The 25353-nt window shown below is 35.9% G+C and overlaps 3 protein-coding genes across 3 annotated transcripts; all 3 read left to right on the top strand.

The window, feature by feature from the left end:
* Positions 1-1412: 1412 nt before the first annotated feature.
* Positions 1413-5888, top strand: LOC105129957 (cellulose synthase-like protein G2). The gene is made up of 8 exons (XM_011032234.1): positions 1413-2086; positions 2252-2359; positions 3170-3301; positions 3408-3620; positions 3707-3806; positions 4491-4669; positions 4754-5104; positions 5228-5888. Exons 1-8 carry the CDS (start codon positions 1469-1471, stop codon positions 5774-5776), a joined length of 2250 nt encoding a protein of 749 aa, XP_011030536.1. The 5' UTR covers positions 1413-1468; the 3' UTR covers positions 5777-5888.
* Positions 5889-12266: 6378 nt separating this feature from the next.
* LOC105129956 (cellulose synthase-like protein G1) lies at positions 12267-16424 on the top strand. Its single transcript, XM_011032233.1, has 8 exons — positions 12267-12950; positions 13078-13176; positions 13326-13454; positions 13569-13781; positions 13955-14054; positions 14178-14350; positions 14444-14791; positions 15226-16424. The coding sequence occupies exons 1-8, from the start codon at positions 12357-12359 to the stop codon at positions 15772-15774; spliced, it is 2205 nt and encodes a 734-aa protein (XP_011030535.1). The 5' UTR covers positions 12267-12356; the 3' UTR covers positions 15775-16424.
* A 4882-nt stretch (positions 16425-21306) lies between these two features.
* LOC105129955 (transcriptional regulator SUPERMAN) lies at positions 21307-22853 on the top strand. The gene is made up of 2 exons (XM_011032231.1): positions 21307-21697; positions 21841-22853. Exon 2 carries the CDS (start codon positions 21865-21867, stop codon positions 22504-22506), a length of 642 nt encoding a protein of 213 aa, XP_011030533.1. The 5' UTR covers positions 21307-21697; positions 21841-21864; the 3' UTR covers positions 22507-22853.
* Positions 22854-25353: the final 2500 nt, after the last annotated feature.

Raw genomic sequence — 25353 nt, 5'->3', positions numbered from 1 at the left:
AGCAGTTCCAAACATATAAATAAAAAATAACAAATGCTGATTTATTAAAATGAGAGAAAAAGGGGAGATACTTTCTTTTTTTCCCCGCAATCTATGATGATTTAGAAATTAAATATTTATTTGAATGAGTATTTAAAAATATAATAATAATTATTTTTTAAAATATTTTTTTTAAAAAAGTGTCAAGCCGACGTTGGTGAGTCGACCGGGAGCATGTTGGTTGCCCCACTAGTTAGTTTTCAGCTGAATCTTATCCGTGGATGTGTCTTTTTTGTTTTTGTTTGTGTTTCGAGATGCCAATAATGCTTTCCATGGAAGGATGGAGTGCAAATTTCTCCGTGATATCACTGTCTACAGCATGCCCACTTGGAAAGGTTGACTTTTCCTCTATGATATACAAGAGATCACCTAGAACATGTGGTCTCTGTTTCATTGATGCGGTGGTTTGTGTTTTTATGTTTTTATAAAAAAAAATTAATTTTTTTAAATTAATGTAGTTTTAGTATTTTTAGATTATTTTGATATGCTGATATTAAAAATAATTTTTTTTAAAAATATTTTTTTAATATATATTTTTTTAAATATTTTAAAAAACACGGGCTCTAAATTATAAAAAATCAAAGCAGAAAAAACTTTAGATATTTACAAAAATACCCTTCAACCCTAAACAGAATTCATTTTACAAAGACATCCCTGATATTACTTTATTCAGACAAAATGGACTGCTTCGTAAATAAGTTGATTTATTCTATATTTACTTGTTGATATTTTATGTTTAGCACATTGCGTGACGTTTGTGACTAGTTAAGCTATTTGATAATTCATCTAATTGCATTTTCCTTTTGATAGTTTCTTGTACGTATCTATGCGCGCGTGGAAGGACTGTGCTAACCTGAGACTAGTCATTCAACCGAAGGTCATTCTCAGTCCAAGCAAGATGGCTTGAAAGTTGAAAAGCCCGCGGAAGAAGATTGCAGAGCAAGCAAAAAATGTGGTCTTTTTTAATTTCTTCAGTCCCAGCCCACGTCTATGATGGGATAATTATTTTCTATCCCTTTAAGTTCTTATTAAAAAAATAATTAAACTAATTTTTTAAAATTAAAATTTATTGAAATCGACAGGTTTTTATTTGGTTTTATTTTAAAATAAAAATTTATTTTTTTATTTAGTTTTATTTATTTTTTATTTTAACTTGGTTTTTTATTTGATTTTTTGAATTTCAAGTTTATAAAATTAAAATCAAATAGGATTGGTTAATTTTTTAAATTTTTTTAATTGATTTAATTTTTTTTTTCTGTGATCCAGTTTTTTAAATTATTTTTTTATTTTTATTAATTTAATCAGTTTTTTAATTTTTTTATTAACCCGTCGCAGTGATGATAGAAATATGGAGAATTAAGACGATATATAAGTGCATATAATTACGCAAACAAAAACATTCATCTGACCTGCAGCAGCTGAGAAACTCATGGAGATCTCTCCACCCCTCCATTTATGCCATGTCTCAAAGACATCAATTTTCATCAACAGATTACATGGACTCCTCCACTCTATTGCTATAGCTTTCTTGATCTACTACAGAGCTTCCTTTTTCTTCCAAGAACCCCAAACCAAAGCCACAGTTCCCATGTTACTATGGCTTCTAGTTTTTGTTGCTGAGCTGCTTCTCTCCTTTATATGGCTGATTGGCCAAGCCTATCACTGGCATCCCGTTTCTCGCACGGTTTTCCCTGAAAGACTGCCTGAGGATGATAAACTCCCGGCCATTGATGTATTTATATGTACTGTGGATCCTGACAAGGAGCCAACCTTGGAAGTAATGAACACTGTTCTATCGGCCATGGCATTGGATTATCCGGCAAAGAAGCTTAATTTGTATTTATCGGATGACGGTGGCGCAGCTGTTACTTTGCATGGTATGAAAGAAGCTTGGAGGTTTGCAAAATCTTGGCTACCATTTTGTAAGAAGTATGGAATCAAGACAAGATGTCCCAAGGCTTACTTTTCAGCAACATCCAAGGATGATGATAATGATGATAACTTTGGAAGCTCTAATGAGTTCGTGGCAGACAGGCAAATAATTCAGGTACTTTTGAGTTTATAATTGTCGGCGGCGATTCATCACTTGCCTCTAGTTTTTTTGTTGGTCGTATTCAAATCATTTTCTGGTGAGATCCCTCATATTTAAGTTCAAGTTTATCAAATTGTTTTATATGTGGTTCATCGATAATATAAATTGATTATGGCACAGGAAAAATACGAGGATTTCAAGGAACGTGTGATGAGGTTTCGAGAAGATTTCGTCTTGGAAGAGACGAAAAGTGATATTACAGGTCAAGATCATCCTGCTCTTGTTGAGGTACCATTGTTCACAGAACCTTTTCATTTGTTCCTTGTAAAGAAAGATTTTACTCTTAGAGAGAGTAGAAAACATCGAGACGTTTTTTGTTTAGTAAATTGATCTTTGGTCCTTATCTTTTGAACTCCTTTATAAAGCAGCAGCCCTTCCTGTTTGATAACCTATTCGTTCAGCTCATTAACTCTTGTTGGCCATGGCTCATCGTTTTATTAAAACATGTATCAGTTCCTAAGAAAAGAAAATATTGGTTTTTCTAAATCGCAAGTGTTCCCTTCATGGGATAGCAGCAGAGGCTTGCAGAAAACACATAGCGGGGGCTTAGAGGTCAGCAAGAGATAGAGGACTAAATTGTAGATTCTCAAGCATAAAGAATTGAACAGAGACTGAGAGTAATTCTATCTTTTTTCCCACTTGGAAAATCTATGAACCAGAAGCTATGGTCCTATGGTAGGCCTTTCTCAAGAAAAAAGAGCTGAGCCCCAACTGGAGCCTAGTCATAGGGAAAGGGAAAGGTGGGTTGACAGTTGCAGAGCATGAAGCAGACACAGTGAATCAATTTTAAGGAAAAACAGAGAGCATGGAACAAAGGCAAACACTCTGAGAAACCACGCTTGAGCAAACAGACACAGTGAATCAATTTTTAGTGATGACCAATCTACAAACCACACTTGAGCGGCACACCCAATACAAAACAAAATCATTTATCCTCAGACACTTGGAATGCAAGAAATATTCCTGCGAAATTAAGCAAAAAATGCAAAATACTTGGACCAATCCAACATTCATGTACTCTTGTTTTAATCTTGGCAGGTGATACAAGATAATTCGAATGAGGAAGCTCCAAAAGATGAAGCTAATGAGATGCCCCTTCTTGTTTACGTTTCTCGTGAGAAGAGGCCTTCTCATCCTCACCATTTCAAGGCTGGAGCCCTTAATGTCCTTGTATGACATTCCCTCTTTCTCACTTTGTTGCATTCACTAAATTGCATCTTTAATCATAATAAATAAATGGCGACTTGCAGTAACCACTATTGATTTTGGGTTGCAGCTTAGGGTCTCTGGGGTGATTAGCAATTCTCCTTATATACTAGTGCTGGACTGTGACATGTATTGCAACGACCCAACTTCAGCTAGGCAAGCGATGTGTTTCTACTTTGATCCTAATATCTCTTCCTCGCTGGCATTTGTTCAGTTCCCTCAGAGGTTTCATAACATTAGCAAACATGATATCTATGACAGTCAGCTAAGATCCGCTTTCGGGGTACGTATGTTATTATAACAAGATAAAGGATTAACACTTTTTTATCTCTCAAGGTTTGGTATTTATTGATTTCACTCTCAAGTCAGATACTATGGCAAGGTTTAGATGGGCTGAAGGGACCAGTCTTGTCTGGCACTGGCTTTTATATCAAGAGGAACTCACTCTATGGCGATTCTATTCAAAAAGGTAATAATGATTAGTAAATCACAAATTATGGCGCCATAAGTTGAGAGACTAGTAATCCTATTAGTAATTTCTTTTTTGTTTGATGGATGGAAACATTTCATCAATCATAAAAACCAAACCTAGCAGGAGCTCACCCTGCTACAAAGCCATACACTCGAGAAGAACCAAAACTGAAGGAAAAGGAAAATTTTAGACCCCATTTTCCAGATATTAGCGAGAATTGGGGTTTGTAACTCAATCCCGAAAACTGCAGTTCTACGCACTTACATCATACCGAATTTTACAATAGATTAGACTTTTAATCACAGTTTGTTTTGTCTTTCCTTTAAGATAGGGTGTTGGGGGGGGAGGCGTAGCTGCACCAGGTGATTCTGAACAAAGTAGACGAAGGCTGATTTTTTCTGTAGGTTTGGTTTTGTCCAATCCAAATCATGCTGCTAGCTCCCAACATGCAATAGGTGATCCTAAAAGTAATTTCAGCCAATACTTTTGAGCAATGAATCCATGATATCGTAAAGGGCATTGATGTTGTCTTTACTCAACTTCCATGTAGTTTTGGCGGCAAGTGTGCCTTGTGTCTCCCACTTGCATCTGACTAGTTAAAACAGAAGAATTGACAGAACAACCATATTTTAACAGGTTATTGTTTTAAAATAATTCAGGCTAAATTTGTTATTGTAACAGGTTGTAATCTTCTTGAACTTAGAGACACTTTCGGCTTATCAAATGAATTCGTAAATTCCATTCGACAAAACTACAAGGCTAATCTGATGAGTTATGGGAGCGTTTCCAGCATGTTGCTTCAAGAGACTAGAATTTTAGCCTCATGTGACTATCCAAGACACACACAATGGGGTGAAGAGGCATGTGATAATTTTTAGTAACTCATTTCTTGATCACTGAGTTATATTTACTCAACATTTAAAACTATGATGCTTTGTTTTCAGGTAGGTTTTTTGTACCATTCAGTCGCGGAAGATTTGTTCACAGGTTTCATTTTACACTGCAAAGGCTGGTTATCAGTCTATCTTAACCCATCGAGGCCGCAATTTTTGGGCACTTCTATCACAAGTTTAAATGACCTATTGATTCAAGGCACAAGATGGAGCTCTGGGTTGGTTGAAGTTGGTCTTTCAAGGTTTTTCCCTCTTATATATGGAACTTTGAGGATGTCTTTCCTTGAGAGCTTGTGCTATGCAGAAATTTCACTTTTCCCTCTTTTCTACTGTTTGCCTTTATGGTGTTTTGCTACCATCCCTCAACTTTGTCTGCTAAATGGAATCCCGTTGTACCCCAAGGTAACTAACACAAAAGTGCTGTTACTCATGTTTTGCATTTCCCTTGTGTCTCTGAAGTTTTCAGAAATTTCAGTTGATATTCTGCAATAACGCCTTGTCATATTCGTCTCTATTTTGTCACAGGTTTCGAGTTCATTCTTCATTGTATTTTCATTCATTTTCCTATCAGCCGTATCCAAACATTTGTATGAGGTCCTCAAAAGTGGAGGGTCAATCAATACATTGGTATACGAACAAAGATTATGGATGATGAAGTCAGTTTCGACTCACACTTATGGGAGTTTGGATGCTGTCATGAAAAGGATAGGAGTAAGGGAAGCCAGTTTCTTGCCGACCAATAAGGCTGCTGATGAAGAAAAGTTCAAGCTCTACCAAATGGGTAAATTTGATTTCAAAACATCATCAATGTTGCTTGTTCCTATGGTTACGGTTATAATCTTGAACATGGCATCATTTGTTCTGGGAGTGATCAGAATTATCATTGCGGGCAATTGGGACAGTATGGTTGTCCAAGTTTTCCTTTCATCTTACATCTTAGTTATGAATTCTGCAATTATTGAGGGAATGACTATAAGGAAGGACAAGGGATGCATTCCATTATCAGCTACTGTGCTCTCTACTGTATTTTCGATAATTTTCTTGTGTCTGGGATCTTTCTTTTTAATGTATTAAGCAATATACTCGCACCATATTTTTTACATTATAACCACGTAAGAGCTATAGGTCGATATGGCATCTTTGTTCGCATACACCTTAATGAAATAAAACTGCTTGTTCTAGTGAATCTTGGTTCTTTTCTTGTCCTTTTTTTTTTCCTTTATCAACTGATCCTGCAGGTTTTTGTGGAGCCTCTGTTGTCAATTTGTCACATACTTGACTTTTCAACTTTATCTACTTTTTGACAATTTAGAAAGCAAGCATTTATTTCAACATAGTAAGTGGCGTAAAGGCTCGCCTCAGATCGACCATGTTGGTCGCCCTGCTTATAAGTTTTCAGCTGAATCTTATTTGTTGATATGCCTTTTGTTTGTGTCTGTGTTTTTGTCTCCATCGATGGATGTTGGTTTATATGTAAGGGATGCCAATGATGCTTTCCATGAAAGGATGGAGTGCAAATTTCTCCGTAATATCGCTGTCTACAGTGTGCCCACTTGGAAAAAAGGTTCACTTTTTTTTTTTTTTTATCACAGGAAAAAAGGTTCACTTTTCCTCTGATTAGAAGAGATCACCCAGAATACATGGTCTCCGTCTCATTTGATGTGGTGGTTGCCTTTGTAAATTGCAATAAGTAAATAAATTACAAAAACACTTGTCAACCCTAAATAGAATCCATTTTACAAAGACATCCACTGCCACCGATGAATTGAAATGTAATCAATCCCTGATATTACTTTATTTAGTCAAAATGGACGGCTTCGTAAATACGTTGATTTGTTCTATATTTACTTAATGTTTTATGTTTAGCACATTGCATGACGTTTCGATTTGAAATGGCGGTCTTATTAATCAGAGTGAAAAATCAAATAGCAAGACTTTAAAGAGTGTGATTAGTCTAGGCTATCTGACCAGCCATAAACAATGACCTGTAAAGGTGCAAACAGCTTTGCTTATGTAGCTTCATTGACTAAAAGGTAGATAACTATTGAAAAAATTAGGAACAAGTAACCGGATATCAACCTAGTCAGATTAATTTATAATTTATAAGTTTTAATTTTTTTTTTGTCTTTTTATGTAATTAAAACCAGGATTAAATAACTAATAAAAATAATACAATAATTATACATATCAACATCAAGATTTTCACGTGAAAAATCGGATGCGAAGAAAATTATGGGACCGTAGTCCACCTAAAAATTTCTACTATCAATAAATAATAGGTTCACAACTATTCTTCCTAAAATTTAACTCAACAAATAATAGGTTCACAACTATTCTTCCTGAAATTTAATTAAGAGTTACAACATACATATTATCAAGAACAACTTATTCTTGGAATACAACAAGATTAAAGAAGAAGTATTTGAGAAAAACTAACAATACTGACACCCCTGTTTTCCATCAAAACGGTCAGCTTCCACATTATCAATCTTCAATCCAACCGTTCAAAATGAAGAGTAATATGTTTAGAAGCTGCTATCAAAATCTCAGCCCAATCCAATGGTAAACGAGCTAGAAATTAAAGAAAGAAGATAGTCAATTCAGTTATCTCAACTTCCTCTCTTTCTCCTATTTTTCTCCTCTCTTTTGTTAAAATTACTATTGTCTCCTATAGTAGCAAACACAATTAAATCAGAGAGGTAGCCAACTGCCTCTTTTTTTAATTAATATGGTGGTCCCACCATTATATGGTACGGGACCACACACAACAAATCTCCCCCTCACACATCAAGTGAAGAATTAACCATATTGACAATCAATATGTAAGCTTTAATTTAGGAGGCTCTACCAAGCCTGCTTCCTTTCTGTAAAATTCAAACTTCTCTCTCGGTAGAGGTTTGGCCATTATGTCTGACATATTATTATTAGTATGGATCTTCTCAACAACAAATGACTTCATTTCCATAGCATCACGAATCCATTGATATCTAACCTCAATGTGCTTTGATTGAGAGTGAAAAGTAGGAGGCTTACTGAGATGGATTGCACTTTGACTATCATAGTGCAACACAAAGTTCTCTTAAACTAGGCCAAGTTCATGTAAACACTTTTTCATCCATAACAACTCTTTACCCCCTTCAGTAAGAGCAATATATTCAACCTTTGTAGTGGATAATATAACATATTTTTACATCCTTGATTACCATGAGACTGTTCCCCCTGCAAACTTCATCAAGTATCCTGATGTGGATTTTTTAGAATCAGCATCGCCAGCCATATCTATGTCTGTGTATCCATCCAACACAGATTTATTATTACCAAAACATAAGTTGAAACTAGAAATACCTTTGAGATACCTGAGTATCCATTTCACTGCTGAAAAGTGTTCTTTACCAGGATTAAAGAGAAACCAATTAACCACACCAATTGCATGAGCTATATCTGGTCTTGTGCAAACCATGACATACATCAAGCTACCAACCATGGATGTATAAAGAACCTTTTTCATCTCATCTCTTTCTTCATCACTTGAAGGATATTGCTTATAACTTAGTTTAAAGTGGCCTGCAAGTAGAGAACAAACAGGTTTGGAGTTGTTCATGTTGAATCTCTCAAATACCTTTTGAACATATCTCTCCTCAAATAGCCAAAGTTTCTCCTTCTTCCTGTCATGTGTGATCTTCATGTTAATAATTTGTTTTGCCAGTCCTATGTCTTTCATTGCAAAAGACTTGCTTAACTTTTTCTTTAAAATCCGAATCTTCTTAACATCATGGCCAACAATCAACATATCATCCACATACAACAAAAGAATAATAAATTTTCCATCTAGAAATCTTTTCATAAATATATAATGATCAGAAGTGGTCCTGTCATAACCATGATCCACCATGAAAGAATCAAACTTCTTGTACCATTGTCTTAGAGCTTGCTTTAACCTATATGCTCCTTTTCAACTTCCAAACCAACTGCTCTTTACCTTTTGCTTTAAACCCTTTAAGTTGTTTCATGTAGATCTTCTCATCTAAATCACTATGGAGAAAGGCAGTTTTCACATCAAATTATTCAACTTCAAGATTCAAACTAGCAGCTAAACCAAGCACAACTCGGATTGAAGAAATCTTGACCACCAGTGAAAAGATTTCTTCAAAATCAATACCCTTCTTCTGACCGAAACCTTTCACAACCAATCTTGCCTTGTACCTTAGCTGCGAGCAATGTTCATCAATTTTCAACCTGAACACCATTTATTTTTTCGTGCTCTCTTACCTTTAGGAAGCCTTACTAACTCAAAAGTATGGTTTTCATGTAAGGATTTCATCTCTTTTTGCATTGCTTTCAACCACTCACTTTTTTTCTCATGTGACATAGCTTCATCAAAGCATTCTGGCTCTCCCCCATCAGTGACCAACACATACTCATGAGGAGAATATCTGGTGGAAGGTTGGCGAGGTCTAATTGACCTATTTAATTGTGGCTCATCTGGAACTTCTTGCATATCTTGTTCTGGAATAACATCAATATCATCATTAGTTAATTCAGGGTCTCCAACTAATGGCTCAATAAAAAAACCATCATTATCATCATTTTACAAATCTGCCCCTTGATTAACAAGCATCAAAGGTAATTGTGGAGTAGGTTTTGGATTTGAATTAGAAGGAATAAAAATAGTAGACTCTGTTTCCTCTTTCTATTTAAAGTCTTCAATGGTTTGATCTTCAAAGAAGATAACATCTCTACTTCTCACAATTTTCTTCTCCTTTGGATCCCACAACCTATAGCCAAACTCATTATCTTTAGAGCCCAAGAAAATACACTATTTTGTCTTGCTGTTAAGCTTAAACTTTTCATCTCGAGGAATATATACAAATACTCTGCATCCAAACACTCTCAAGAGTGCATAAGAGACATCCTTTCCTTTCCAAACTCTATCCGGAACATCAAATTCAAGAGGAACTGATGGAGAAAGGTTGATCATGGCAACTGCAGTCTTCATTGCCTCACCCTAAAAGGACTTAGACAACTTTGCATGAGAGAGTATACATCTAATTCTTTCAACAATGGTTCTGTTCATTCTCTTAGCCACTCCATTCTGTTGTGGAGTCTGAGGAACTGTCTTTTCCAACTTGATACCATGTTCCCTACAGTACTTATCAAAAGGACCTCTGTATTCATCACCATTTTCAGTTCAAATATATTTCAGCTTTTTACCAGTTTCTCTTTCAACTCTAGCATGAAAATCTTTAAAGACATTAAGCACCTGATCTTTGGATTTTAAACAGGTAGCCTAAAGTTTCATAGAGTGATCACTAATGAAACAAACAAAGTATAATGCACACCCAAGAGACTTATCAATCATAGAGCAAACATCAGTATGAACTAAATCAATAACATGTGATCTTCTATGTGAAGGTGATCTTTGAAACACAACTCTATGCTGTTTACCAACTAAACAATGAGTACATGTATTCAAGTTCATACCTTTTAATGGAATGTAGTTCTTTTTGGCAAGGATGCTAGGGCCTTTCTCACTTAAATGTCCAAGCTATTTATGCCATAAATCAGTAGAGCAATCTTCAATTGCATTCACCTCTCCTTTGATCCCCTTGGCTTGTGACATATAGAGACCCATCTTCTTCCCTTTAGCAACAATTAAGGAATTTCTAGAGAGCTTTCATTTACCATATCCAAAGTAATTATGATAGCTTTCTTCATCAAGAGTACTTGTAGAGATCAAGTGTAAGCGCATATTAGACACATGCCTAACATCTTTAAGTATCAAATTGCACCCAGTATTGGTTTTCAATTAAACATCTCCAATGCCCACAACACTAGCCATCCCTTGATTTCCTATCCTAACTTGATTAAAGTCACTAGCAATGTAGAATGTGTAAAAATCACGTTAGGGTGTAACATGGTAAAAGGCTGTTGAATCTGCAACCTAGGTGGTATCTTGACATATAAGATTAACACAACTATTATTATAAATAATGGCAATATCATCATCAAATACAACTACAACTATACCATTCTTTTCATTCTTGTCTTCATTTTTACTCTTTTTATCTCTTTCATACTTTCTACAATATTTTTGAATATGCCCAAGCTTGTCACAATAATAACACTTAATTCCATTCCTTAACTGAGATCTTCCTCTTGGCTTCCATTTGCCTTTTCTATTGCTAGATTCTATTTTGCTTGCCGTGAGAGAACCTACTTTGACTTCTCCCTCGACTTTCTATAACAAATGCATAAGACTCGGAAGTGCTTATCCCTTTCATCCTTTTCTCTTTATTAGGGATACAATTCTTCATTGTTTTCAAAGTGATCTTTCCATTCAGAGTAGAATTGCTAAGTGACACCACCAAAGTCTCCCAACTATTCGGCAATGAACTCAATAGGATTAGTGCTTGCATCTCATCAGCTAACTCAAGATTCATCAATGACAGCTGATTCAAGAACCCTTGTAATTCATTTATATGCACTGAAACATCTTCACCATCTTTGTACTTCAAATTTGCAAGGTTTCTAATTATAAAAACCTTGTTTTGTGCACTCTTCTTAGTAAAGATTTCTTCCAACATCTTCCAAACTGTATAACAGTCATGTTCTTAAGAAATATGATTAATGGACTTAGAAGATACTCATTTTCAAACATAAGCAATCACCTTTCTATTAAGCTCATTCTATTTTGCCTCATTCATCTCATCATACTTTTTTCTTTTACACTCAAGCGACAAAGTCAAATCATTGCAATATAAGTGATCTTCCATCATTGTTTTCCATAGAAAATAATTAGAGGAAGTGAGCTTTATCATGCCCGAATATTTCTTTTCCATTTTAAGTGCACAAGAAATTCAATCTACACAACCAGTGCTCTAATACCATTTTATTGAAAAAACTAAAAACAAATAACTGGACATCCATCCGACTGGATCAATTCATAATTCACAAATTTCAATTCTTTTTATGCAATTAAAATCAGGATCAAACAATCAACAAAAATAATACAACAATCACACAAATCAACACCAAGATTTTTACGTGGAAAACCCGATGCGGGAAAAACCACGAGACCATAGTCTACCTCAAAACTTCCACTATCAACAAATAATGGATTCACAACTGTTCTTCCTTAGATTTAACTAAAAGCTACAATATAGATATCATTAAGAATAACTTATTCTTGGAATACAACAAGATTAAAGAAGTATTTGAGAAAAACTAAAAATACTGACAGCCTCATTTTCTGTCAAAATGGCCAGCTTCCACACCACCAATCTTCGATTCAACCACTCAGAATGAAGAATAACGTGTCTAGAAGTTGCTGTCAAAATCTCAGCCCGATCCAACAATAAACGAGCTGGAAATTAAAGAAAGAAGACAATCAATTCAGCTATCTCAACTTCCTCCTTTTTTTCTATTTTTCTCTTTTTTTTTTATTAAAATTGCTATTGTCTCCTACAGTAGTAAACACAATTAAATTAGAAAGACAACTAATTATTTATCCTTTTAATTAATATGGTGGTCTATATTATATGATGCGGGACCATACATATATATAACCAACTTAAAACCCTTTAGAAATGGAATTGATGAGTATATCTTGGAAGATTTCTATTGCAGAAGAACACTAAACAACCAGTGACCAAAAATGAAGTCTCTTCCTCTCCATGCCTGCACTCCTAGCATATCCTCTGCCATAATCAACCGCTCATATTCTCTCCTTCATTTCACAGCCTTAGTAGCCTTGTTCTATTACAGACTCTCTTCTTTTCTATCCTCGAAACCAAAACCTTCACTTCCTTATCTTCTAGTCTTTGCCTCTGAGATGCTGCTTTCTATCATATGGCTTTTTGACCAAGCTTATATGTGGAGGCCAGTTTCTCGAACAACTTTCCTGGAAAGATTGCCAGAGGATGAAGAGCTTCCTGGTATTGATGTGTTCATATGCACTGCAGACCACAAGAAGGAACCACCTCTCGAGGTAATGAACACTGTTTTGTCAGCTATGGCACTGGATTATCCACCCGATAAGCTTTCTGTGTATCTTTCGGATGATGGGGGCTCATCTTTAACATTTCAAGGTATGAGAGAGGCATGGTTGTTTGCCAGGTCCTGGCTTCCTTTTTGTAGAAAGTTTGGAATCAAGATTAGGTGTCCTAAGGTTTATTTTTCAAGTTTGGAAGATAATTATTCTGGTCCCCTTCATTCTCTGGAATACGAGAAGGAAAAGGAGAAGATCAAGGTTTGAATATTTTTATCCTACTAAGTTAAGATCATCGATTTCATGTCTGTCCAATTATTTAATGTTTGTGAGAATTTGATTGAGTTCTGTTTAAACTACATGGTCATGGAAGTACTTGGTTTTGCAGAGAAAATACGAGCTTTTCAAAGAACGCGTCAATAAAGCAGGAGAAATTATTGGAAGTGAAGAGGCCACAAGCATCAAAGATCATCCTCCGGTAATCGAGGTATGAGTTCTACAAACTAATGTTTGGAGCGGTTGATCGAGAAAGCCAATTTTTCGATTCCTACTGCCTGTTTCTTTTATTTCAAGGATTCATTACCATTTCTGTTCTGTTGCAGTTGTTGATGTGCAACAGTTGGCACTTTTCTGCAGGTGATAAATGATGAGCCTAAAAATGTTGCTGGAATAAGACAGGCCAAAATGCCTCTTCTTGTCTACGTTTCTCGTGAGAAAAGGCCTTCTCATTCTCATCATTTCAAAGCTGGAGCACTAAATGTTCTTGTACTTCCCTGTCTCTCCACTTCTCGCTCTTTCTTTCTTTTGTTTCCTTTAGTAACATGTTTGTGCGTGCAAGTACACATAAATATAATCACAAGATATCATTAATTTTTACAGCTTAGGGTCTCTGGTATCATGACCAACTCGCCTTACATATTGGTACTGGATTGTGACATGTACTGTAATGACCCAACATCTGCAAGGCAAGCAATGTGTTTCCACCTTGATCCAAAAATTTCTCCCTCGCTGGCTTTCGTTCAATTCCCTCAGAAATTTCACAACATCAACAAGAATGACATCTATGATGGGCAGCTGAGAAAAATATTCGTGGTAAATAAATTAATCTCCTTTTGCTTTTTCATGGATACTGCAGTGCCTTGAAGAAATTGATTCCTGTCCACTGATGAGTCCTATCAAGTTTCCGGCATTGTTGGGAATTTTGATGCGTGACTTGCAGTGATTAGTGGTCTCTTATGTAGAGATGTTTTCATACTGTGTTTCAGATAAGGTGGCCAGGAATTGATGGGCTTCAAGGACCAGTTCTGTCTGGCACTGGATTTTACATGAAGAGAGAAGCATTGTATGGCAATCTTTCAGAGAAAAGTAAAACAATACTCCTCGACCAAAATAGCATTGAAACTTCCATTCAAAAATTTCTTTCCATAGCAAAGGATACTGAGTAAGTGGTCTGGTTCACTTATTAATCTGTCACTTGGCATGATGCAGATGTCGTGCGTCTAAAACAATCTTTTGGACATTCGAATGAGTTTATTAGGTCGATTCACAATATCTATCAATATAGCGCCATCAAGAATACAGAATCATCATGCAAACTCCAACAAGAGGCCCAATTTTTATCCTCTTGCACCTATGAGAAAAACACTCTCTGGGGTGAACAGGCAAGAGTGGCGTGATCAATTCCTGGCTTTCTTTTTTGCTCTAAATCCTTATGGATTATAAATTTATGTATTCTCTTCATGCTTTGAAAGCAGATGGGTTTCTTGTATCATTCAGTAGTAGAGGATTATTTTACTGGGTTCATCTTGCATTGCAAAGGGAAAACTTCTGTTTTTTGTAATCCTTCAAAGCCAGCATTCTTGGGCATCTCTACCACAAATTTGAATGACTTGCTAGTTCAAGGAACGAGATGGAACTCTGGGTTGTTTGAAGTTACCCTCTCAAAGTTCTGCCCTTTCATTTATGGCCTATCGAGAATGCCATTACTTCAAACCATGTGCTATGGCTACCTTGCACTTCAGCCTCTCTATTTCTTGCCCTTGTGGTGTTTAGCTACGCTGCCTCAACTTTGTCTCCTTAATGGCATCTCCATATACCCTCAGGTAAGAATACCAATGCCCTTGTCTTCTATCTTAATTCTCCATTTTAAGTTTCTTTCATCTGTTCTCTCTCGTTTTGATAGCAGCAGTCATTTACATGAAATTTTATATTAACGGCGAATGTTGTGGGAGATTGGTGATATTTAGACGAAAAAAAGTCTCTGGTGGAGAGACACTTCTGGCTTTTCACCATTGGCTGTGGAAACAGTGCAATGGAAGGCCAGTATTTCTTCATTTCTGAGTGAAATATAGTTGTTTTGCTGGTTCAAGAGGTGTCGTAAGGAGGCGGAGGAACTAATTCTTCCAAGTCCCAAGTTTTAGCTATTAAATTTCTAAAGAAGACTTTCATTTGTATCTTTTTAACCTGTTTCGGCACTTTAACGAGTTTACTCGCTTAATAGCTGTAGGCTCTAAAATTTGTTTGTGTTCTGAAACAGGTCTCATCTTCATGGTTTATGGTCTTTTCGTTCATTTTTCTAGCTTCTCTCTTGAAACATTTAGAAGAGATCCTATCCACAGGAGCCTCGATCCAGACCTTGTTAAATGAGCAGCGCGTTTGGATGATGAAGTCAGTTACGGCCTACACTTTTGGTAGTTTAGATGCTATCGTGAAATGCTTTGGCATGAGAGAAGCCAGTTTCCTGCCGACAAACAAAGTAGCCGATGATGAACAAGTTGCATTATATCAAATGGGAAAACTGAATTTCCAAGCATCAACAATGATACTTACGCCAATTATTACATTAATCATTCTGAACATGGTTTCCTTTATTGGAGGAGTAGCTGAGATGTTCATTGCAGGAAGTTGGAATGAGACATTTGGGCAGGTATTCCTATCACTTTACATATTGATGGTAAACTACCCTGTAATTGAAGGAATGTTACTGAGGAAGGATAAAGGACGTGTTCCCACTCCAGTCACCTTATTGTCTCTTGTAATCACCATTTTCTTGTTGTGCTTGGGACATATGACTCTGAGGTGGTAAATTGCCATGGAATCTCGTTCATTCTATTCCAGTATAAATCGGCCTTTGTACTATACTCACCTTGTAAGACAGCAAAAACTGAGATTACAGGCAGCTGGGCACAACATCATATTCACAACATCATATTCACTCATGTCCTCCATAGATAACGGTCTATTATTTTTAGTCCTTGAGCGGGGCATTTTATGGAGATGCAGGGCATCCTCTGGTTTGATGCTCTACTAATTAGTTGCTACTTATTGCACAAGACCTTTATCTGTTTGGGATTTTATGAATTTATTATTCTAGCTCCAGTCACCTTATTGTCTCTTGTAATCACCATTTTCTTGTTGTGCTTGGGACATGACTCTGAGGTGGTAAATTGCCATGGAATCTCGTTCATTCTATTCCAGTATAAATCGGCCTTTGTACTATACTCACCTTGTAAGACAGCAAAAACTGAGATTTCAGGCAGCTGGGCACAACATCATATTCACAACATCATATTCACTCATGTCCTCCATAGATAACGGTCTATTATTTTTAGTCCTTGAGCGGGGCATTTTCTGGAGATGCAGGGCATCCTCTGGTTTGATTCTCTACTAATTAGTTGCTACTTATTGCACAAGACTTTTATCTGTTTAGGATTTTATGAATTTATTATTCTAGCTCTGAACAACATTAAATTGCAAGTCATTGGTGGTCCAAGATCCAAGCTACATTGAGCGATTTGTAGAAAAGTGAACATATGAAAAGCAGTCCTGTGTTCACATGCATCCTCTGGCTCTTTTTTCATTACAGTATGATCGATCAACGCTCTAACTGCGTCTCTCCCTTTTAAACCTGAAACACCACTACAAAACCGCCTGCAAAATACCTACTTTCTTCCCCTTTTTCCCTTGTCTTTCTTTCCCAAAATAAACTCTCCGTATTGTCAAGCTCCCTAAGACACCACACCCAAATCAACAAAACAAAAAGATTCTCTCGAGACTCAGTCATGACAAAACCATAACGGGCTTCATGGCTCACGTACTAGACCAAATATCCAAAAGGGTTCAATACTCGACTCAAAAGCATACACTATCTTGGACGGGATTGGTGTTCGTTTTAGTGCCACAGTTTACAAGGCAACATGTGTCCCCATGAACTCAACTCTTGTTGCTATCAAATGCTTTGATCTGGATTAATCTCGAGCCGATTTGGATGGTCTAAGACGTGAAACCAAGACCATGTCACTTCTTTCACTCCCTAACATTCTTGAATCTCGTTGTTCTTTCACTGTTGATCGCCATCTTTGGATGGTTATGCCTTTCATGTCTGCAGGTTCTCTTCAATCCACAATCTACTTTTCTTTCCCTGATGGTCTTCCAGAGTCATGCATTGCTATATAGTTCTCAAGGAAACCCTAAACGCATTGTCTTGTCTTCATAATCAAGGCCATTTGTACACGGATGTCAAGGACGGAAACATTCTTATATAATCGAACGGTAAAGTAGAGCTCGCAAATTTTGGCGTATCAGCCTCATTTACGAATTGAACACCTATGAAAGATCATCCTCTTTGACTTGCTCATCAAGCATGAGGTTAAAACTGATACTGCAGGGACCCCGTATTGGATGGCACCAGTGGTTATACACTCACATACAGGATATAGTTTCAAAGATGATATATGGTCTTTTTATATTGTTGCATTGGAATTAGCCCATTATCGCCCTCCTTTATCTCACCTACCTCCTTCGAGGTGTTCGATCATGAAGATAACGAAGAGGTTTCGATTCTCTGATTATCATGATGAAAAGCACAAGAAGAATTGCAGGAACAGGAAGTTTTCTAAGGCTTTGAAGGTGATGTATGGACACTGATGCAGAAGATTCTGCAGCAATTAAGCTGTCAGATATGAGGTTGATGTTGCTGGATTACCATGAAAGGGCAGACCGGCGCAAGGATAGTAGAAAATAGTAGTCTAGGTTCGGTTTGAGATATTTGCTCGCATTTAGTATTTTGGTCATAATTTTTGCTACGGGCGTTAGAATGACACCAATCACCCAATTCGAAAAGCTTGTTTCGGGTTCTTCGCACGTAACTAGTCATGCTTGCTAGAGGTTGTTTTGGACCCCAAATTCCATCATTCAGGCCTCCATTTTTCTAGATTTTTTTTCAGCTTTCGACAACTTAGAGACATTATTTTGTGATGATATTTATTTTTGTTTTTTTCTAAAATTTTGTCAATTTACCGTATTTTTATTTCTCTGAATAATTGAAATTTATCATATTTAGTAATTTTTCCCGGCTTATGAGTTATTTCAATATAGATTTGATTATTCATAATATTATTCAGTTTTTCTCTTTTATAGTAAAACTTTTTATAACATCATGGATTTCTCTCAGCCCTTTTCATCTCAATATCGTTTTCCTTTCAACCTCAATTTTCATAGTTTCGGCAGTGCATGTCATATGGTTGCTTCTTTTCTTGATCAAGGCCCTTGAAACAGACCCTGAACTGATAAGCTCTTAAAGCATTCTCTCTTCAAAAACTGTTAAGGATTAGACTTTTTGGTCAAGAATGTTTTCCATGGGTTGCCAAGTGTTAAGGCTTTGTATGGGATGTCAAGCCAGGCTGGTAATGGTATTTAAGAACAAGAGGATCACGAGGATATAGAGGGTGACACTGGGGTTCAAAATGTGAAGTTTAGAAGGATAAGTGGCTGGAACTTCAATGAAGAAGAATTCGAGCTTGACCCAGTTTCCCTACTGACCCAAAATATTATTCGGTTTTGAAACAGGATCGTTTGGAGGTGAATCCATTGAAGGCATGTGTGGGAATTATAATTGGTCTCTTAGGAGGGAAGACTGATGGAGAGGAACGAATGGTGCCAACGAAGAAGCAAGAGAACTTGATTTCTGATGCATTTAAAGCCTCCGCTTCATTTACCAATGGAGAGATTTTCATCAATATACTGACTTTTTGTGGAAGATGGAATTCTGGCATCTCAAGCTTCTGATTTCTGGTGCATAAAATGTTTGATTTCTTAATTAGTATTGATATAAAAAGTAAAACAGTGCTGCTATTTTGTGTTTTGCGTGTTGAGATGTGGCTCAACTCTCGGAGGGATCTAAGTTCGAATATGAAAGCAAAACTAGAAAGAGTTGCTTTATGTCAGTATGCCTTTTGTTCTGCTGGTAGGGTTTCCAGTCAGGTTCATGCTAGCTATCACATGTATATATATTGATAGCTTTCGACAAAACTGAAAATGCTCGTGAATCGGTTCCGTTTCTTTTTATAAATATTTAATTGATGACATCAAGTCGATCAAGTTTAGGGACATTAAGTAATCCTAGTACTGCCCTTACCAAATTCGATATGCCACTCTTTCAACGTTGGCTCAGCCATAATTAATTAAGTCAAGCATGCTTTAATCTTGATTACCATGTTAAAAATATTACAATTATAATCAAAGCAGATTTAGTGTGCTAGCTCTTGTAATCACAAAGACAAATGCAATGCGGCTCGCTATAACTAATGCGTCGACAATTCAAAGGTTCTAGTGTTCGAGAACCATAAAATTACAATTTTATTCTTTAATTTTTTTTTAATATATATATTAGACTCTTCAAGTTCTTGATATTCATGTTTTGATTATAAATTATTATAATAACGGTTATTTTTTAAAATAATTTTTATATAAAAATAAATTAAAATATTAAGAGAAATGTTATTATTTTTTAAAAATATTTCTGAAATACAAAAATAGACAAACCTTATATATATATATATATATAAGTTCCACCTGACTAGAGGTATTTAATGGAAGTATTTGAATCTCTAATTATGCTGGAAAGTATTGATTGAGACTCATAATTATTTTTTCATTTGATTTGAATTTTAGTTTTTAGACTAATTAGATGATGTTTTAAGATTATGAATAGGATAAGTCATTGAAATTCTTAAAAAAATTAAATGTTTTTAAGTGAAATGAGTTAAAAATTAAGATTTTTGGGTTTGAATGTCCTACAACTTGATTTTTCAATAATTTATTAAAGAAATACATTTTTTCTCCTAAATTTAAATCATTTTAATTGCTTTAAGTTTTTATTCAAAAGACCATATAAAGAAAAAATCATGATTTCGTCAAACAAAAAAAAATACACATAGAAAAAGAGAAAATTTTGATTGAAAAAATATATTTTTTACTCTAAAACCTAAATTATTAAAAAAAAAATTGGGAATTTTTTACAACTTCAATACAATTAAATACAGTATTTATTTGATCTAGCATTGGACCAGGCATTCTTCTCCTTTGTTCCCCCCCCTCATTGATAAACATGGTAACTAAATCGTTAGAGCTGGTTGATCATTATTAAAAAAAAAAAAAAACAAACCTTTTTGGTGTGGCGCTCGATCTTTAATTATGAGTGGAGCAGACGGCACCGGATTGCACTGCGGGTAAACCCTGCAATTTCGGCTGTTGAACCTCACAACATCACAGCTATATATAGCAGACCACAGGCTCCCTTACTGGCCACTATTCTTTCAAGAAAGCTATGCTAAATGTGGCACAATCTTTTGTCCATATGGGTTCTCTGAAAAAACTCCACCTTCTTTTCACTTGAAAATGGAAAACAAATCTTGCTGCACTGAGATAACCTGTCTTTGAAGTAGATGGAGTTGTGCAAATCAAAGCTTTTTGGAATGAAATGAAACTGGCTACTTGCAATTCTCATGAACACTGTAGCAACTATACTTCCAACTATTGCCCACGAATGTGCAAAAGATAAACAAATTGCAAGGGTCCAGTAAAGAGAAAAACTAGATGAATAAATAAAATGCAAGGAAAGAGAGATTGTAGCAAATACTGCATTCATTCTTGAATGAATTAGGCAAAAGTCGGGCTGCGTGAAAATTTAGTTTCCATTAATTAACGTAGTCCCATCATCGGGGGTGCAAAAGATGCTCTTGTAGGAGCATCCATCACCCCTCCTTTTGCTACCATTTTCTGCAGTATATTTTACCCAGGATCTTGAAAATCTTAAGCTCTATGAAGAATATTTATCATGCTCTGCTATGGTTATCGAATTATTATTATTTATTTCTTTCTTTGTTGATGAGATATGGTAGTATCCGCTGCAGGTTATATATAATTAACAAGGTTCAAGCAAGGGGTGGCTACTAATAAGAGGTCCATATAATATATTAATAAAACTAAAGGGATATCTTTGACGACCTTTAATTGGAGGACATATAACTTGCCCTTAATATTTGTTTCAATTTTATATATTGTTTCGAAAAAAATCAATATATTGATCCCGAACGATTATATTATTAAAAAAAACAAAAGCAATTGTTCTGAACAAGGGGTAAATGCTTAGGGAGAAAAAAAAGAGGGTAATTAATTAGGATCTCGTGAAGTAGTGGTAGCCTTGGGATACGATCATCGACAAACAGAATTTTGTCTTCCTCGCTATTAGGGTACCCATTTTGGTGGTGATGAGCAAACAACAAGGCCTCCTCTCTCTCTTCCTAGCTAGTTTCATTAAATTAATTCAACCAATTATATCCAGACAAGTCATTGGGCATGTTGAGCTGTGCCCATCTATACATGATCCCTCTTCAGTTTTCATTACACTTGTTGCACAAAAATTAGACTCGTATGTACTTTAGTAAAATTTAATGACAAGTGAAGAGCATCCAATAACTCGAGCTAGATTCGGCATAAAGGTAATAACCTGGCAGGCCGAGGTTCCAGTACATATAGCAAGCAGTGGCCAAAACATGTGGAGCAGGAGCACTTTTCTGGGGATGAGTACCTTCAAGGGGATTTTCAGCTTCTGGTTCAGAATTTGATGTGCTCTTTGCTCCAACTTTATTAATCACTCCGCTTTTCCTCTCGCTCTCTCTCAAACCCAAAACCCAAGTCTAGATCATCTCCATAGACTACATCTTTTGGTCAGTTTTGTTTCCCTCTTTCATTCCATCTCTTTCTTTTGTACTCTTTAACTTTTGAGAGAAGGGTTTCTTACTATCGTGGTTTGCTTTTATAAATTGACTTGATTTGAGCTAGAATGCTGTTGTCTTTTTTATCTTGCTAGGTCTGACCGAACCGTAAAGAACTCATGGAGAGGAACAGTTTTAGCAGCAGCTTGGAAGATCATAGTATTGGCAGTGAAGCGTGCAACAACACTAACAGCAACAAGAAACTCAGAGATTCATGGAACCTTAGCAGCTGCCAAAGCTTTGGAGAAGATTATCTTGATAGTCTTTCATGGCCTCCAAGATCGTACACGTGTAGCTTCTGCAGAAGGGAATTTAAATCTCCTCAAGCTCTTGGCGGTCACATGAATGTTCATAGGAGAGATAGAGCCAGGTTAAGAAGGTCACCTCCAAGGGACGCTCAGTGTCCTGTTCCGAACCTTAGCCCTAACCCTAGTTTATGTCCTCCATTCACTCGCACATTACCATCCTTGGTGTCTCCTCCTCTTTCTGCACTATCTACACCACCTTTAGCTTCTGAAGTCAAGAAATGGACCATTGATGGTACCATTCTTGACCCTTCAAGCTCTGAACTTTCTGATTTAACAACAACCGGAACCAGAAAATCCTTCTTCACAACTGAAAACTTTGGTGGTTTCACGCAACAAGATGGATTCAAGATCTGGAAGAAGGCTGAGATTGTGAGGTTAGATTTGGAGATTGGTCTTGTTCGTGACTCCAAGGATGAATTGGATTTGGAACTTCGACTGGGATCTCTTAATTAGGTGATCAACTTGTGCAGCCTTGTCAACACAAATTAACACGTTTGATCTTGGAAGCTTGCAATTGGCTTGTTGCACCAGTTTGCGATCATGTATTATAAGATGCATTATGTTTAGTAGCTAATCCAGAAGTTTTCTTGAAGAAGTTCAGAAGATGTTAGATTCCAAAGCAAATTAATATTCTCCCTGATCTAGAAACGCATTTTCCTGCTACTTTTCACATGTTATTTTCTGTTATCAAGTTCCTTTTTTCTCTTAATCATGATTCTTATTATGTTATCTAGATTTTCTGTCAGCATATTGTATGGTTTAAGCTAGTGTAACTTTTTGTCTTAGTAGCCATTAGCCATTCTCTTACTGGCTGGTACCTTTTCTAATACTATTATCGACTTTCATTGAAAAAGAAAAATCTCGTTTTTTTTTATATTGTATATACTTATAGCTTCAGTTTAGATTTCTGATCGATATCTCCCATTGCTTTAGAGAGAAAGAATGAGAGAGAAAAGGTGGGTGTGTGACTGAGAATTTTGATGATTCATCCAGTAAAAAATGTTATATTTTTTTCATTTCTTAATTCTTCTTATTGTTTCTATTTCGTTTTTGTAATTTTTTATGTAGTTAATGTGGATTGTGGTTCTTGTTAGGTCAACAAAAGGAGTTGATCTTATTAAAAATGGAAGATGGTAAAACTCCCCGGTGGATATTATACTATTTTGTGATTATTCTAAATAGATCAAAGACCGATCACGCTGTTTAGTACTCATGGAAAAAGACGATATGAAAGAAGAACAAAATTAAGAGGTGGATGACAAATAAAATGACATTAGGTCTTCCTGTTCTAGCGAAGGAGTTCTAAGCTGTTTAAGCTGCGAACCAAAAGCAAGCAATTACTAGAAAATTAGTTTCATGCTGGATGGTTGCCAACATCATTTTCTTTTCTGGTAATTAAAGGGGCCTTAGCACCACAATCAAGCCACTCCCACCTGAATCTTGAGTTAACATATCAGCAGCTCCAGGACGAACAGGAGGGGGGAAAATGAACCCCCGGCACAATTAAGCTCAAATCCTTAATTAGCTAGCCAAATACCACTGCCATCCCGAACAATACAACCAGCAGTGGGTTGCCCCTACTAGCCCCACCTGTATTAACTTTGATCCAATCTCCAGGAGGTTGCCAACATCATCAAACATTATTATTTATATTGTATAATACTAAAGTCAGATTGCATGATGTTGCATGAATTATGGTGCATGCGTGTGTATGTAAAAAGATGTCCAATAAAAAACTCAAATTGTCAGGTGAGATTAGAGAATGTTTTCATTTCTTAATTAAGATGCCTCTATATATAAGGCTTTAAGTTTGTGCTGAAATTTATTTGAAAATAAATGAGGTTTGCTAAGACTCATGTTCTTGTCTTTAGAATCAAAACTCTTTAATATCAAATTACAAATCGCACATGTAAGCAGATCCCTATCTTCTTCTTCTTCTTCTTCTTCTTCTTCTATTTGGGTGGAGCGGGGGCCGAAATTAGTCGTTCTTTAAGCAGCTCAGATCCAATAGGCAGCACTGCTCCTATATACTTCTGTTGAATATATGTGGGGTTATGTCGAAGAAAAAGCTCCGAGCTTTTGTTTGGATCTATGAAGACGATGGGAATTGACATCGTTAACTTTTTGAGAAGAAAATGTGACTAATGCATTGTTATTTCAATCATGATGGCATGTTTACATGATATCATATGCACAAATGAGAGGTGAGAGAGCCATTGGATACGACGCTCTTTTCCCAAAACCTGATGGTTTGCATGTTCCCGACATTGTCTGGGTGTCAAATGGTATGATGTTTTTCCTTAAACAGAATGTAAGGTTTTGGTCCGTGCACAGCGATTCAGACAACTAAAACACTAAATCCCTTTCCATATTTGGCCATTGGTCAAGGCAGACACTACACCGCTAGCTATCCCCACATCCAACCTCATGCCGTCCTTGGCATAATTCTCTTCCACTGTATAAAAATACATCTCCTATTTTTATTTTTATTTTTATTTTTATTTTTTTCTTATAGTTATCTCTTTTGTGCTATAAATATTGGTAATTATAGCCTGAACATAATAGAATTTTTTTCTTTTTAATTACCTTCCCCTTTTATTAATTAGTTGACAATTTGTTTCGGAATCCTTGATGGGATAAATAAACTATTCTTTCCTGCTATATTAATTTGAGTGCAATTGCAACCTGTTAATTAATGTGTTTAACTTAAATTTCAACAGTGCTTAGGTTAATACAGCCTAAATAAACGATAAACATCCTTAAGACGACGCATTGAGTGGGTGTTCGCTTAATTAGTTTATAGCTATCGTCATTTGTTATCATAATCTATAGCAATGATCAAATTTCACCTATATTAATGGCCCAATTTTGCATTGCCCATTTTCTAATCTCGGCTAAAATCCAATTTTTTTTTTATCCTAGTAGGAAAAGAAATTGATTTAATGGTTTAAATAATAATCAAAGAGATGATTCATTATGAGATCCCAAATCAAATCCAGCCATTGATCTCTTGTTAAGTTGGTTTATCTGTGTATACAATTAGCTCCACTCACTTAGTCATCCTAGATTTTGACGTTGACAAAGAAATAGCAGGAGAACCTCAATTTGTATAATATATAATGAAAAATATAATATTTTTTTTAATTGTATGATAAATTCATCCAAACACCCATTTTCTCACAACTAAAATGTATGTGAGAAAGGCAAACTATTATAAGATTTTTCTCAAAAGTCTAACTATATATATTTTATAAAGATTAATAATAATTAATATGGTTAGATTTAGAAGAATGAGCACAA

The sequence above is a fragment of the Populus euphratica genome, unplaced genomic scaffold, assembly GCF_000495115.2.
Source record: "Populus euphratica unplaced genomic scaffold, PopEup_1.0 scaffold17.1, whole genome shotgun sequence".
NCBI lineage: Eukaryota > Viridiplantae > Streptophyta > Magnoliopsida > Malpighiales > Salicaceae > Populus > Populus euphratica.
The sequence above is the reverse complement of the archived record's forward strand: the minus strand, read 5'-3'. Positions and strand labels throughout refer to the sequence as shown.

What these genes read in the sequence shown, in the direction of transcription:
- LOC105129957 (XM_011032234.1), top strand. Translation starts at nt 1,469, where the DNA reads ATGGAGATCTCTCCACCCCTCCATTTATGCCATGTCTCAAAGACATCA. An exon ending in CTGGAGCCCTTAATGTCCTT is followed by an intron (nt 3,302 to 3,407) that starts GTATGACATTCC and finishes TTTGGGTTGCAG; the next exon opens with CTTAGGGTCTCTGGGGTGAT. An exon ending in GAATCCCGTTGTACCCCAAG is followed by an intron (nt 5,105 to 5,227) that starts GTAACTAACACA and finishes ATTTTGTCACAG; the next exon opens with GTTTCGAGTTCATTCTTCAT.
- LOC105129956 (XM_011032233.1), top strand. Translation starts at nt 12,357, where the DNA reads ATGAAGTCTCTTCCTCTCCATGCCTGCACTCCTAGCATATCCTCTGCC. An exon ending in ATCATCCTCCGGTAATCGAG is followed by an intron (nt 13,177 to 13,325) that starts GTATGAGTTCTA and finishes ACTTTTCTGCAG; the next exon opens with GTGATAAATGATGAGCCTAA. An exon ending in CTGGAGCACTAAATGTTCTT is followed by an intron (nt 13,455 to 13,568) that starts GTACTTCCCTGT and finishes TAATTTTTACAG; the next exon opens with CTTAGGGTCTCTGGTATCAT.
- LOC105129955 (XM_011032231.1), top strand. Translation starts at nt 21,865, where the DNA reads ATGGAGAGGAACAGTTTTAGCAGCAGCTTGGAAGATCATAGTATTGGC.